Below are 14743 nucleotides of genomic sequence, written 5' to 3' on the forward strand. Positions count from 1 at the left end.
GGTGCTGGGGAAGCCATTCCGAGACCCCTGCCAGAGCTGTTTCCAATGACACTGGATGCAAAGACTTGCTACCCACTGGCCTGTGATCTTCTAAATTCGGCATCATTGCATGTGTTTCGTGAGTATGAAGAGGACTTTATAGATTGCTGTTGGACATATAGGCTAATATCAGACTTATGGACTTGATCTGGGCTGGGCTGGGCCATTTTCTCAATGTTCAATTGCACTTGTATATAAATCTACTTCTTATACACACAGAGATGAAAGTGACCTGGACTGAAAAAAAGAAAAGAAAGAAAGTGACCTGGACTAATGAGCAGAGATGCACGTAGTCAGAATCTTAAATTGTTCAGACACCCACCAACACCAGATGCCATGAGATGGCAGGCAGTCTGCTGCAGTGACTGGGATCAAGTGATTACATTCCAGCCTACATGAGAGAAAATACTCAATTCCGTGATCTCCAACTGACAACTGGGAAACTGTCCTGTGCTTGAATCTTGGGATATTGACTAAACCTCTGGGTTTTTGTTTTTTACCAAATCATTACTTATTCCCCTCAGCAGAATCTGCTCAAGAGAAGCCATGTGAGTTCCACTCTTTAATTGTATTTCAACCTTTAAAAAATTAGAATACATTAGAGATTATACAGTGGTTAGAAGTAAGGAGGAAAATGGATGAGGTCAACCCTCGGTCTGGAACTTTTTGCAGACATTGATATGAGGGATAAAAACGAAGTGGAAATCTGAATGGGAAATAAACTTTAAAATAGCACGTTCAAAGATAGTGCCACTGCTTGCACTGTCAAAAGTATGGATAATTTTCCAAAATGGATGAATCTGTAAGCTTGGTTAATTAATTCAAGGTGAGATCTCTGAGCAGTTATTCAGTGGCCATGCATAACTCGCGAGACTGAGCAGGAATGTTCAGGCTTCAGAAGCACCCATTTCACCTGGGGAAAGGCCACTTCAGTGTCCATGACAAGCCCTAAATGTGGAGGTAACATTCTACCCTTGGTCTGGGAAAGCCAGTACATCTTCAGGCAGTGCTGTAGCTCCTCTGGAAAAGCAGAGTTGTGGTCAAAGACGCTGTTGCTCTGTGTTCTTCTGTGCCTGGTGACAGTTCCCCAAGGTGAGGGTCTCAGATAGCAAAGCTGGTTTATGGGGCCTGTGGTGAGTGCATGTGACTGACAGGAACTTCTCTCTTTATTTCTAGGTGTACTGTCCCAGGTGCTGCTTCAGGAGTCTTTTCCAGGTCTGGTCAAGCACAGTCTATTGTTCTCCCTCACCTGTATGGTCTCTGGTTACTCCATCACCAGTAGCTACTGCTGGAGCTGGCCCCTGGGGAAGGGTCTGCAGTGGTGGGGCCACATATGCTATGGTGGTGATACATAGTATCACTCATCCTTCTGAAGTCCACTCTCTAATCACCAAAGACAATTACAAGAACCAGTTCTCCCTTTAGCTGAGTTCCCTGACTGTACATGACACAGTCCTGTGTTATGTGCAAGGTACACATTGTGGGGACTCAATGTGAGCCCAGACACAAACCTCCCCTGCAAGGGAGGCAAAGAGCAGCAGGAGGCACTAAAGACCCAAAACATCACAGGTCCCCGCCCTAGAAAGGCACAGAAGAGCAATCAGGAGGATTTCCTGTTGGAGTCTGCATGTTCTCTAACTGGCTCTCAGCATCTCCAGCGACAGATTTCACTTTTCATTTCTTCCCTACATTTTCTAATCATCACTGCTAACTTGAAAGGAGGAACTAGTAAACTAGTAAACTCTGCTTGCAGTAGAAATATATACATGACTCTGACCCTTCATTATTTTCCTAAATGACCCATTTTTTTTTTGACAAGCAGATTATCATGATCATTCTCATCCTACCTGTCACGTAAAAACTGTTGACAATGAATGGAAACACAGGCACATAGACACTCATGAGTGCAATGCATGGTTTAAAATTCCTTGAGCTCCAAGGATATAGAGTATTTATATTCCAAATGTGTTGTGAAGGCACTATTTGTTTTTTTAGCATTAATTTTGGACTCGTATGTTAGATTAGGTGTTTTTCTTTTCTTAAAAATCATTTTATTGGGGGGCTTGTACAACTCTTATCACAATCCATACATCCATCTATTGTCTCAAGCACATTTTTATATTTGTTGCCATCATTTTCAAAATATTTTCTTTCTACCTGAGCCCTGGGTAGCAGCTTCTCATTTTCCTCCTCTCATTCCCCCACCCCACTCCATCATGAACCCTTAATAATTTATAAATTATTATTACTTTGTCATGTCTTACTCTGACTGATGTATCCCTTTACTCACTTTTCTCTTGTCGGCCCCCTAGGAGGGGTTATAGGTAGACCATTGTGATCGGTACCCCATTTCCCCGCACCTTCACCTTCCCCTCTTGGTATAGCTACTCTCAATATTGATCCTGTGGGATTTATCTGTCCTGGATTCTCTGTGTTTCCAGCTCTTACCTGTACCCGTGTACATGCTATGGTCAAGCCAGATTTGTAAGGTAGATTTGGGGTCATGATAATGGGGGGTAGGAGAGGAAAGTTGTATGTTTCATCGGTGCTATACTCCACCCTGACTGGCTTGTCTGCTCCCAGCGACCCTTCTGTAAGGGGTTGTCCAGTTGCCTTCAGATGGGCTTTGGGTCTTCACTTTGCACTCCCCGACAGTCACAATGATATGATATTTGTTCTTTGATGCATGATACCTGATCCCTTTGACACCTTGTGATCACACAGACTGGTGTGCTTCTTCCATGTGGACTTTGTTGCTTCTCATCTAGATGGTCACTTGCTTATCTTCAGGCCTTTAAGATCCCAGATGCTATATCTCTTGATAGCCAGGCAATATCTGCTCTCTTCTCAACATTTGCTTATACACCCAGTTTGTCTTCAGAAATCATGTTGGGAAGGTGAGCATCATGAAATGCCAATTTAATAGAACAAAGTGTTCTTGCATTGAGGGAGTACTTGAGTAGAGCCCCAATGTCCATCTGCTACCTTAATACTAAACCTATAAATATACATACATAGATCTATTTCCCCATCATCATAAATATATTTACATATGTACATGCCGGTATTTAGACCTCTAGAAATGACCTTTGCCTCCTAGCCCTTTCTTCTATTTCCTTTTACTTTCCTCTTGTCCCACTATCATGCTCAGCCTTCATTTGGGTTTCAGTAATTCCTCTTGGTTACATTGCTCTTGATCAAGCCCTACATCCTCATTGCCATAGATTTCAGATAACTTCTTGTTCCTTTGTCCCTGGCTTTGATAACACCCATTTTTTATCCCCTGTCTCCCTATGTCCCTCCCCTGGAATCATCATTCCTGTTGTTCTCCTCCAGATTAGATGGTTTTCATTAATAAGTATAATTCAGTGCCATTTCACTTATGGGTAATGTTTGTTTAATCAACACTACATACACAAACTTTTGTATCTTATTTCTTCTTACGTAAACTTCTGGTAGTTTTTTACCTTGCAGCATTGCATTTAATTTGAACTATAAATTTACTAGTAAACATTTATTTAATACCCTTTAAAAAATTAAATGTATTAGGACAAAATTAACATAAGTACATTCTTTTTATCTGTATCTCCCACCCATCAGTCAGTTCTAGTACTGTTATGAAAACACCCCTTTGTTTCTTCATTTTCTGGTGACTTGAATACTGCTTTGGTTCTGGAAGCTATAATATTGTTCACTGTTGGAGAAATTTAATGGCTTTCCTTTAGTAAGACCGTCTAGGAAGAACTCTTGATGATTTCTCTTCAAAAATTAGCTAATGGAAACTTTACGGGTAGCAATAGAACATTATCCAGTATGCTGCTGGAAGTTGAGCCACCAGTTCAGAATATTTTCAAAATATAACATGGAAAGTGCTGCTTCATCAAGGTAAGGTTACCCTTAGTGACATGGATGGAGAAAGGGTTTCAGGACTTTCATTGCTGATGCTATAGCACTAAAGTGAGAAGCTATAGTATAAATGACAACATTATGGGCATTCCGTAGACTTAGAGAAATACCAGAAGGAATGACCCACTTTGGGACATCAAGGTGAGTTGGCACAAAGAATTCCACAGAGACAATGTGGTAAATTCTGCATTATTGAGCAGTGATAGAAGTCTTCAGAACTTGTGAGGAGTCTTTTAAGGTGCAGCCATTCACCTGTCTCTTCCCCCAAACAAATTAGAGTCGAGATGACCACAGACTAAATCCAGTGGAATAGCGTGCATACACTGAATCCAATGAAATAATGGACCACCCATAAATCAGCCTACAAAATCCTGAGGCCAGAAGAAGAAGATGCTATCTGGCTACCATTATCGACCTACCTAAAAGGGGTCATGAGAAATAAATAAACAAACAAACAAATAAATAAATAAAAGGGGTAAAGGTTCAAACTTCACATTAGGGATGGGTTAACTAAATGTTTGCAGGCTAATAAAATGTTTGCAGGCCAATTATAGCATGCTAACTTTTAAGATAATAATTTTGTATCTCCCACATATAAGGTCATAAATATAAAAATGGCCCTTCAAAAGATACAACAAAAATATTTCCCTACCCTTACCTTAGGAGGCCTGGATAAAGTGGTGAAATATGTAGAACACCATTTTAAAAAGACAAGGCTTACTGGTTGGAGAGAGACTAGTGGAATCCGTGAGCGATTAGACCTCAGTAAGCCTTCAGGCTTGGGACATATCTCATTCCAGTTGCTCAATGTTTCACTGAACCGTAGATAGCATGGTGAGAAATAAACAAACCACTAGGGAACACACACTCAGGATGATTGACCATTTGAAAAAAAAAATGGCAGCATTTATCCAAGTACAAAATACTCTGCCAGAGAAGTAGTAAAAACAAAGTAATACAAATTGGAAGCCAGGGGGTAAGTGGGAGAAGTGCTATTGTATTATGGGGATTACAATCAATGACATAAAACAACATGGGTATGGATTTTTGAGAGGAAAGCAGATTTGCTCTGTTAACATTCCTCCAAGTCAAGGTAAAAACTAAATAACACAAGATGCTAAAGAAATTAATGTCTATAAAATAAGACTGGAATTATGAAATATGCCTCCAATACGCTTGGAATTTCCATAAATCACTAGAATGCTGAATATTGATATCTTGGGTATGCAAAACTTTAAGTGGATGTTTAAATGGATTGATGTTTTGGGGATCCATAATTCTATGGTTTACTGTTTCTGGAATGAAAAATTGAAGAAAAAATGATCTTGTATTCATTATCCAAATCATTTCATCCTGAAATACAACGTTCAAAGTCAGTGAAAAGTTAATATCCATAGGCTGCAAAGGAAGACTAATTTAAAGTTTACTGAAGTTTAAGATGAAAAAATGAAAAAATTTAATGAACTGCTGCAGTCTCATAATTAATTAATAATTAATCACATGAAAAATCAGGAGTCATAATTAGTCATAATTAATCACATGAAAAATCAGGAGGCACTATAATTTCCATGAGTGATTGAAATACAAAGTTTTTAGAAAGTTGTCACAAAGTTTCAAAAGTTGAAAAATACAGCTTTGTTGATTGGATATTAGGGATTGCATGATAGATAGAATTCTTCATGACAAGTAATTTATTAATCACAAGCCTTACTTTTAAATACTCCACCACATGAATATGCAAACAATCAGAGATCTACTAGATCAAATATGAGTATGTTGTGTTTCCTGAAGGATCGTTTAACTAGCATACCCTCCCCGACAGAAACGCTGAGGAGACAGCTCTCACACCATGGACTGGATCTTGAGAATCCTCTTCCTGGTGGTGGCAGCTACCGGGAAAGAAGTCACCGGTCTCAGGGAGGAGGAAGTGGTTGTAGCTACTCTAGATTGATTTTGTCCACCTGTCTTCACTCAACAGGCAGTGACTCTGAGGTCCAGCTGGTCCAATCTGGTGCTGAAGTGAAGAAGCGGGGTGCTTCAGTGAAGATCTCCTGCAAAAATTCTGGATACTCACCAGTTACCTTATTGACTGGGTGAGGCAGACCCCTGGACACAGGTTTGAGTGGATGGGAGAGATCTACACTAGTAATGGTGGAACAAGATACCCACCAAAGTTCCAGAGCAGAGTCACCATGACCAGGGAAACATCCATAAGCACAGCCTGCATGGAGCTGAAAGGTCTGAGTTCTGAGGACACACCATGTATTACTGTATGAGGGGCACTCAGTGAGATAACCCAGTGAGACAGCTGTGCTGGGCTCACAGAAGATAGTCAACCAAGGTACAGGCTGCCAATTTTTTTCAGATGGGTAATCAAGAGAACAAAAAGAAAACCAACAAACATGTATTTACTTAAATTGTTTGAGACAGTGCCCAATGCATGTTCCCCAAAATCAAAATTTAGGGAGGCAGGAGAGGGATGAAGGTCCCTTACTGATTTATTTATTTTCCCATTGGGTAGAAGAGCCTAGCATCCAGTTGGAGCCAGTGAGCTTGGTAGCAAAGCAGATTCTGTATGCAAGGGTTTATTCCAAATAAAATGTATATGCATATGTTTGGTCAATCAGTGGATTGCTGCAAACAAGTTCTTTAAGCAATACAGTTGTCTTAGTTTCCTTAGAGAGTCTTTAAAAAAGAAAGAAAGAATGAAAAGCACGGTCTGTGTTTTGTACTGTGTGGAAGAAAAGTATTTTGAACCGAAGGCTATTATCGCGTATTTAAGAAACTCAAGGGGACATGAAACTTTGGCTGCTCGATATAAAATAGTGCTTTTTAGATGAATTGAGCATTTTAAGGAAGGTCTTGAAGATCTCAAAGATAGATTCCAAGTAGAGGTCAGATCAGAAGTTTATGGAGAATGGTGGGACTGCTTTTATTTTTGTTTGTTTACTTATTGTTGTACAGGTTATATCTCGTGTCATTTCTGGGTGGGCATATGGTTGTCATGGGGCTAAGGATTAATCCTGCTAAGAAAACTGAAAATTGCATTGGTGAGAAAAATGTCAATGATGATTGACTTTACATCACAACACAAATCATGTCAATGCTTTGAGAGTAGTAAAGGTTATCCTAAGAAATTTTATTGTAAGAGACTCTGCCATGTTGGGTGAGCTGAAAACTGTCCAAATACCTATTATTAGGAGACTGTATAAAGAAACTCTGATACATACACACAATAGAATACCATGCATTTCTGAAAAACAGGGATGGCATTATGAAACACCACATGATGTGAAGGGACTTGGAAATCATTATGCTGCGTGCAGTTAGTTAATCACAAAAGGACAAATATAGTATGTGTCCACTAATGTTTGATGGACACCAAGATGAAGGAAGGCTTTTACCCTCAGGGTGTGCAATAGTCTGAGCTGGTCTCCCAAGCAACAAGATAGAGAGCCTGCCAAGTGTTCATGGGACATAAATCACCTGCTTTATGTGTACGTGTTAAAAACCTCTCTGACAGAGGACATTTCATCTCAACTGGGGTCAGATTTTCAAGCAGGGGCTAGAAGATCATTCAATTGCTGCCATACAACATTGTGCTAAGGTCACTCAAAATCAGTAGACACATCTACAATACTGGATTGAGACTATACTTGTGTAGTCTTGGGATCCAATCCCAGTAGCCACAAAGTCAAGGGAATAGAAAACACTATTGGCTAAATGTGTGTTAGAAACATCTGCAACTTAAATGGTCTTGAATAGAAATTATATGACTTTGGCTACAAAGGATTATCTTCCCAAGCGACTGCTGGCATTGGAGCCTCTGCTCATTTGGTTGACTTTGCCGTGGTTCTCAACCTGTGGATCATGACCTCTTTGGGGAATCGAACGACCCTTTCACAGGGGTCACTTAAGACCATCAGAAAACACGTTATGATTTACATTATGATTCATAACAGTAGCAAACTTACAGTGATGATGTAGCAACAAAATAATTTTATGGTTGGGGTCAGCGACATCATGAAGAACTGTATTAAAGGTCGTGGCATTAGGAAGGTTGTGAACCACTGCTTTACAGGAGCACATCGAGTAGTGGGAATTTCTTTAAATAAAAAATACTATGGAACAAAAGGTCCTGTTCCAGGCTATTCTGTTCCAACAGCAGTACATGGCGTTATAACAGCGTGGGGGAAAGACCATGAAAAAGATGCATTAAAAATCATAGTAACGCAGTTTTCATTAGTGCCTGTATTTGCAGTCGGCCATAGCTATGACATTTTTAATGCATGTCAGAAAATATGGGGTGAAGATTTGAGACATGTAATAATATCAAGAAGTACAGAATTGCCACTAATAATCAGAACTGACTCTGGAAATCCTTTGACACTGTATTTAAGTTTGGTCCATGTTATAGAGAATTCAAAGGGTTACAAGTTACTGCCACCTTACCTAAGAGTTATTTAAGAGAATGGAATAGATATTAATACCTTATAAGCAAATTGTATAAGGGGTGAAAGGAAAAAAGGGGAGTATTGAAAATATTTCCTTTGTTTCTGGTGGAACTTTGCTACAGAAGTTATCAAGAAATCTCTTAAAATATTCCTTCAAGTGTAGTTATGTGGTAGCTTATGTATTTAAATCCATAGTTCTATTGGATCAAACATAATTGTACAATTGCTGCCATCATCAACTGTGATACCTTCATATCAGCTCCCCCTATCCACTCCCATCCCAACCCTGCAACCCCCAGAACCCTCAATATATATGTATATTTTGCTGTAACTTCCACCATCCCATGCATCCTATCACCTGAAATTCTGATGTTTGTTCCCTTTGAGTGGTGTTATACAGTCACCATTGCTGTTAGTTTCTCCCTCCCCCACCTCCCCACTTCCCCCGAAAAGACCTGCATGGGACTTCAATGAACCAGAAGGTAGGGAGAGGCTCCGAATTTATCGCCAGGTTCTCATGCCTGATTTCTGAGTGGCAGCAAAAAAGCCACCCAATTTGACCAAGGTGGGTAATGTAAGGCAAGGTCCCCAGGAAAGTCCAGCTGCATTCTTAGAACGCATCATGGAAGCTTTTAGGCTGTATACCCCATAAACCTGACATCAGAGGAAAGTAGGGCTGCAGTAATAATGGCTTTTATTAATCAAGCTGCACCAGATGTCAAAAGAAAGTAGAAAGGCTGGGGAAAAAAATTTAAGGATTTGTCGGAGGTGGCAGTGAAGGTCTATAACAATAGAGAAACCTCAGAAGAGAGGAAAGAAAGACAGCGGATGGAAGATCGAAGGTTCCAGGCAGGAGAAACCAGGAAGATTACAAGGGAAATTGCCCAAGTATTAGTGGCAGCTACTGCAAGTGAAGAGGGAGAACAAGGGAATGCGTTAATAGAAATGGGAGGCCTAGACTAGGAAAAGATCAGTGCAGCTACTGCGAGGAAAGAGGGCACTGGGCCAGAGATTGTCTCAAAAAAGAGCTTTTGAAAGGAATGATATGGTGCTGGCATTGCCAGGAGGATGGACACCAGTTTGACAGGTGCCCCAATCTTCATAAGCCAGCATGTCCCCTATTTTTAAGGAAGGGGGAAAAAGGCAGGACCTAGAATGAGGAACTCGGGGTTCAGAATCACTCCCTGAGCTTAGGGTAACATGATTGGTGGAGGGGAAACTGGCTGATTTCTTGGTTGACACAGAGGCAAAACACTCGGTCCCCACCCACAACAATGAAAAACTGTAGTCTTGTATCAGCTGGGTGCAAGGTGTCACAGAGACCAACTGGTACTGATGGACTTCTACGCGCAAAATGGACCTCAGCGTGGGTCAAGTAAGTCACTCATTCATGCTCATCCCAAAGTGCCCGACACCCCTGCTAGGAAGAGATATTTTAACCAAGTTAAATGCCCAAATATACTTTAAAACGAACAAGTCTGCTTGGCAGACTAAAAAAGACACTTTTAACTACTCCACACCACCAACCAGGATGAATATCAGTACTCACAGTAAAAAGAAAGATTCATAACTGCTAAAAGAAAAGAAATAAAGAATAAGACTGAGGTGCTGCAGCCACTGGAAGCTGTAACACTGCCAAAAGCTGTGGCAGTGGTGCACACACCCAGCCATCTACAAGGAGACTCCATGGAAGCTAAGGGCCATTGTGCCACAGACAAGGAGGTGCAAAAGGCTGCGGTCCAAGAAAAGGAAGGAGATGGACCTGTAGAACCAGGTGGGCAAGTATGCCTTGTTCAATTTTCTTTTCCAGGAAAGGGGTCCTTTCCACATGTGCCTGGCTACACAGCTGAAGAACTTTGGGTCAAACAAGAGCTGTAAGCCCTAATAGAAGAGGGCTCGCCGTGGCTAAAAGCCCAGAACAATCTTATCCTCCCGGCTGAGGTGGGACGCAAGAGATGCTGTACAACTTACACCGTACTACTCATTTGGGGAAAAAGACGCTACAATTGTTGCAAACTGCCAAACTACAGTTCAAAGACCAAGAACTGACTGCAGAACAGCTGGTGAGCCAATACCATGTCTGCCAAGAAATGAAACCAGGTAAAATTATAAATATGCATCAAGGGGCTAGAGAAAGAAGTAAGCAACCTGGGCTACATTGGGAGGTGGATCTCACTGAGATCAAGCCAGGCAAATATGGTTACAAGTACTTGTTAGTCCTCGTTGAGACTATTTCAGGTAGGGTAGAAGCTTTCCCAACTAAAAGAGAGACAGCCCTGATAGTAGCAAAAAAGGTGTTAAAAGAAATAGCTCCAAGATATGGAATGCCTCAAACAATTGAATCCAACACTGGCCCTGTTTTTGTAACCGAGGTCGTTCAGAATTTATCCTGGGCTCTGGGGACAAATTGAAAACTGCATTGTACATACAACCCAAAAAGCTCTGGGCAAGTAGAGAGAATGAACAGAACTTTAAAGTAGACTTTGACCAAATCAGCTTCCGAGACTGGCGAAAACTAGGTGACTCTCCTCCCGTTTGCTATATTCCGTGTGCGGAATTCCCCCATGTTTGAATTGACACCTTTTGAAATTGTGTATGGTAAACCACTCCCCATTATCCCTAGAGCATTCAATCTGCTCTATGCAGGCCTGATGAGATATTAGGGGCTATGCAAGTCTTGCAGAGCAGACAGGCCAATGTTTGACCTACCATTCAGGCTGTTTGCCAAAATGCTATTGAGCAGGCAAATGCAGCTGCAAGTCAACATGAGCATTTGCCTGGAGATTAGGTCTGGGTTCGAAGGTTCCATAGCAAAAATCTAGAAACCAAATGGAAGGGGCCTTATCAGGTTGTTTTAACCTCCCCTACAGACTTAAAGGTGGAGGATGGGATAGCTGCCTGGATTCACCACAGCCATACCCGCCTAGCAGAGCCTCTGGAAAAGGTGTGGACGGTAACTCAGCACCCCACCAACCCCCTTTGGGTGCGCCTCAGTAGACTATCATGATCCTGTGGCCTGTGGCCCTCTGGGTGTTCCTCTCTGCGATTATCAAGGAAAATGAGACTATAACCAACATGAACCTTAGATTCACACCTGGACTCTAAAAAATGTAGTCACCGGTGACATTCTGGCAACAGTAAGTAAGACACATCCAATAACTGCGATGTGGTATCTTGAAATATTTTTCAGCCTTGAACAGCTCTGGCAAGAGAGAAGGATTGGTCCTGCCCCCCGAGTGGCATGGCATGTCGGGTATAGCACACCTTTAAATAATAAACTGGTCATGAGGAAACAGGGGTTTCATGTGTGCCCTATGACATGGCCTCAGGGCACTGACAGAGCAAAGTTGTGGGGACGCAGCCTGCAGCAGGGGTCTTCCAGTAAAGCATGATGGCCCTATTGTTCTGAATGGGCTTGTGTAACCACCAATGATGGTGACTGGAAATGGAGTTCTAAAGAAGACTCTGTGTCAATGAAATTTGTGTCAAGTAATAGTGCTGATGCCAATAATACCATAAAAATCACCATCCACATCACTGGGAAACCTGGATCCGAGGAATAATGTGGGCCTTCCGAAGTAATAGCCACCCCAGTACCAAAAGTCCTACATACTGTAACATCAACGGCTGGTCCAGAAGACACGCAGAACAGGGTTTATCTCAGTTCTCCTTTGTTTGATTTAATAGTATCAACGTATAATGCTTTAAACAGTACTAACCCAAATGCTACCAAAAGTTGTTGGCTTTATTATAGTATAGAACCCCCATAATATGATGCCTTAGCTATAAACAGAATTTTGGTCCAGGAGGCTGATGCAAGTTGTGACTGGAATAGCCGTAAGAAAAAAAGTTTCACAATAGAAAATGTTCAAGGAATTGGAGCGTGTGTGGGAAAAATTCCAAAAAAATATGAGCCCTCATGTATAAACATAAATTCTCAGGTCAACCAAAGCAGTAAGTGGATAATTCCTACTAAAAGTAGTTTGTGGATATGTTCAAATTCCTACCCTTCCCCTTGCCTGTATACCAAGTTGTTACACTCCACCAATGCTACAGAATTCTGTGTAAATATAATTCTTTTCCCACGGGTTATTTACCATTCGTGGGAAGATGGATGCTTACAATGGTCAAACCAGCACTACCAGAAGGTTAAAAGAGAACCTGTCACTGTTTTTTTTTTTTAAACATTTTATTAGGGGTTCATACAACTCTTATCACAATCCATACATATACATACATCAATTGTATAAAGCACATCCGCACATTCCCTGCCCCAATCATTCTCAAAGCATGTGCTCTCCACTTAAGCCCCTTGCATCAGGTCCTCTTTTTCTGTCACTGTTTTAACTGTTGCTCTGTTACTCAGAGTTAGCGCTGCTGGAGCGGGCACAGAAATAGCTGCTCTAAGCAACCAAAATAATGGACTGACCCAGTTCTAGAGTTTAATTGATGAGGATTTAGCCAGACTAGAAGATGCAATAACGCATCTAGAAAAATCTGTAAGCTCTCTTTCTGAGATAGTCCTACAAAATTGTAGAGGGTTAGATTTAATTTTTCTACAGCAAGGAGTAGTGACCACCCCCCCCCACCCCCCACCGATTGACCAGTCAAGAAAACACGTGCGAAACTGCTTGCCAACCACCACTGGACAATGCTGGCACCAGAAGTTTTCTCTAATCAATTTAAAGAACAGCAACATTGGACTGCCCCCTGGCCCTGGCCCCATAAAAGCCCAGTGAACAAAGAACTCAGGGCTGATTCCCTTTGGCTGCTGGGTCCCCACTGTGTTGGGCAGTGGAGGGAGGGAAGCCCTAGCTTGAGCTAGCAAATAAAATCCTTTTGCTGCTTTTGCATCTCAACTGGTCACAATTCTTCCATGCGCCCAAGGTGAGCTCGCATTCCCTCCCCCAATCCAACACTAGGGGATGAGAATTATATTACAGTTGAGTCTCAACTACAGTTTACTCAACAGATAATAGGATAGATACGTGAGGTTTGCTTGAGTGCCTGGGAAAAGATAATTCCATCAGGAGAGAGAAAGCCAAGTTGCATGGCTATAAGACAGCGGATTGATGAATCCTATGCTGACTTTGTGTTCCAAAAGTTCTATTTCCAAATGTGTAAAGAATGTCCAGGCAGTAAGAGACTTAGTGCATAAGCTATCTTATGATTTCTCCATTAAGCGTTGTAAAAATACCTTCCACAGGGAACAGGGCACTCTGCTAGATTATCTCAGGATATGCAGGAATGTAGAGACAGAGGAATACAAGGCCGACCTCATGGCAGCTGCACTGGCAAATTATATCAGACCTAGAAAAAAGTGTTTTAGTTGTGGGAAGACAGGTCATCTTCACAGAGAGTGTAGGCAGAGCAGGCTGCGGCCTATGTCAGAGCATGGGCCAGGGACATCGAGTGGGTTTAATAGAACCTGAACTCTGCCCCGCTGTAGGAAGAGAACTCCTTAGCCAAGACTTCCCAGTGGGGAAATAGTGGAAGGAGCTTGATACAGACCCTGCCAAGCAAAGCATGGGAGGCAAGGTGTCTGCCTGCCAGAGCAAAGAAGAGAGAAACCTCAGGTATCACCCAGCTTCACAGCAGGAGACCAGACCTAACCAATCTTGCAAAAGCCCAGGCTCTGTTCTCCCTGCTGTTGTTTTGACTAACTAACAGATGGCTCTCAGAAGCCCTCACAGCTGTTTGCTGATTCTAGAAGCAGGAACCTCTTATTGAAAAAGTAATACACCTTGGGGATGAAAGCCAGAGTGAATCATGTCTTGTTTTTGTTCTTGTACAGGAGCCAAAAATCTATATATCATCTCCGTGCAGGGGATCAAGGGCCGGCTAAGCAGACTGCCCACTGCCGGAGTGGGTGACATAGTGATGGCCACAGTCAAGAAAGGCAAACCCGAGCTCAGAAAGAAGGTCCATCCTGCAGTGGTAATACGGCAACGGAAATCCTACCGGAGAAAAGATGGTGTGTTCCTTTCTTTCGAAGATAATGCGGGGGTCATTGTGAACAATAAAGGCGAGATGAAAGGTTCGGCCATCACAGGACCCGTTGCAAAGGAGTGTGCGGACTTGTGGCCCCAGATTGCATCCAATGCCGGCAGCATTGCGTGATTTTGCCATGTTTGTGAAAACCTCCAACAACCCTATTAAAAATTATTCACACACACACCCCCCAAAAAAGAAGAAGTAATACAGTTTTTATCAGGAAGTTTTAACTTAATACTCAAGAAATTCAAATTGATACTGGAGTTGATAAGAGTTGGGAGAAAAAGCCAAAAGCTGTGATTAAATTAGAAATTATTAAGAGCAGTAATTGGTGTCCACTACCAAAGAAC

General features: G+C 41.8%; 1 protein-coding gene across 1 annotated transcript in view; it reads left to right on the forward strand.

Moving 5' to 3' along the window:
* Positions 1-14519, forward strand: part of LOC142427514 (large ribosomal subunit protein uL14-like) — a 159071-nt gene extending 144552 nt beyond the window's left edge. Inside the window, exon 2 of the mRNA XM_075532751.1 lies at positions 14194-14519. Within this exon, the coding sequence (XP_075388866.1) occupies positions 14194-14519 (326 nt within the window). The remainder of the gene's footprint in view (positions 1-14193) is intronic.
* The last annotated feature ends 224 nt before the right edge of the window (positions 14520-14743 follow it).

Source organism: Tenrec ecaudatus, chromosome 15 (assembly GCF_050624435.1).
Source record: "Tenrec ecaudatus isolate mTenEca1 chromosome 15, mTenEca1.hap1, whole genome shotgun sequence".
Lineage (NCBI taxonomy): Eukaryota > Metazoa > Chordata > Mammalia > Afrosoricida > Tenrecidae > Tenrec > Tenrec ecaudatus.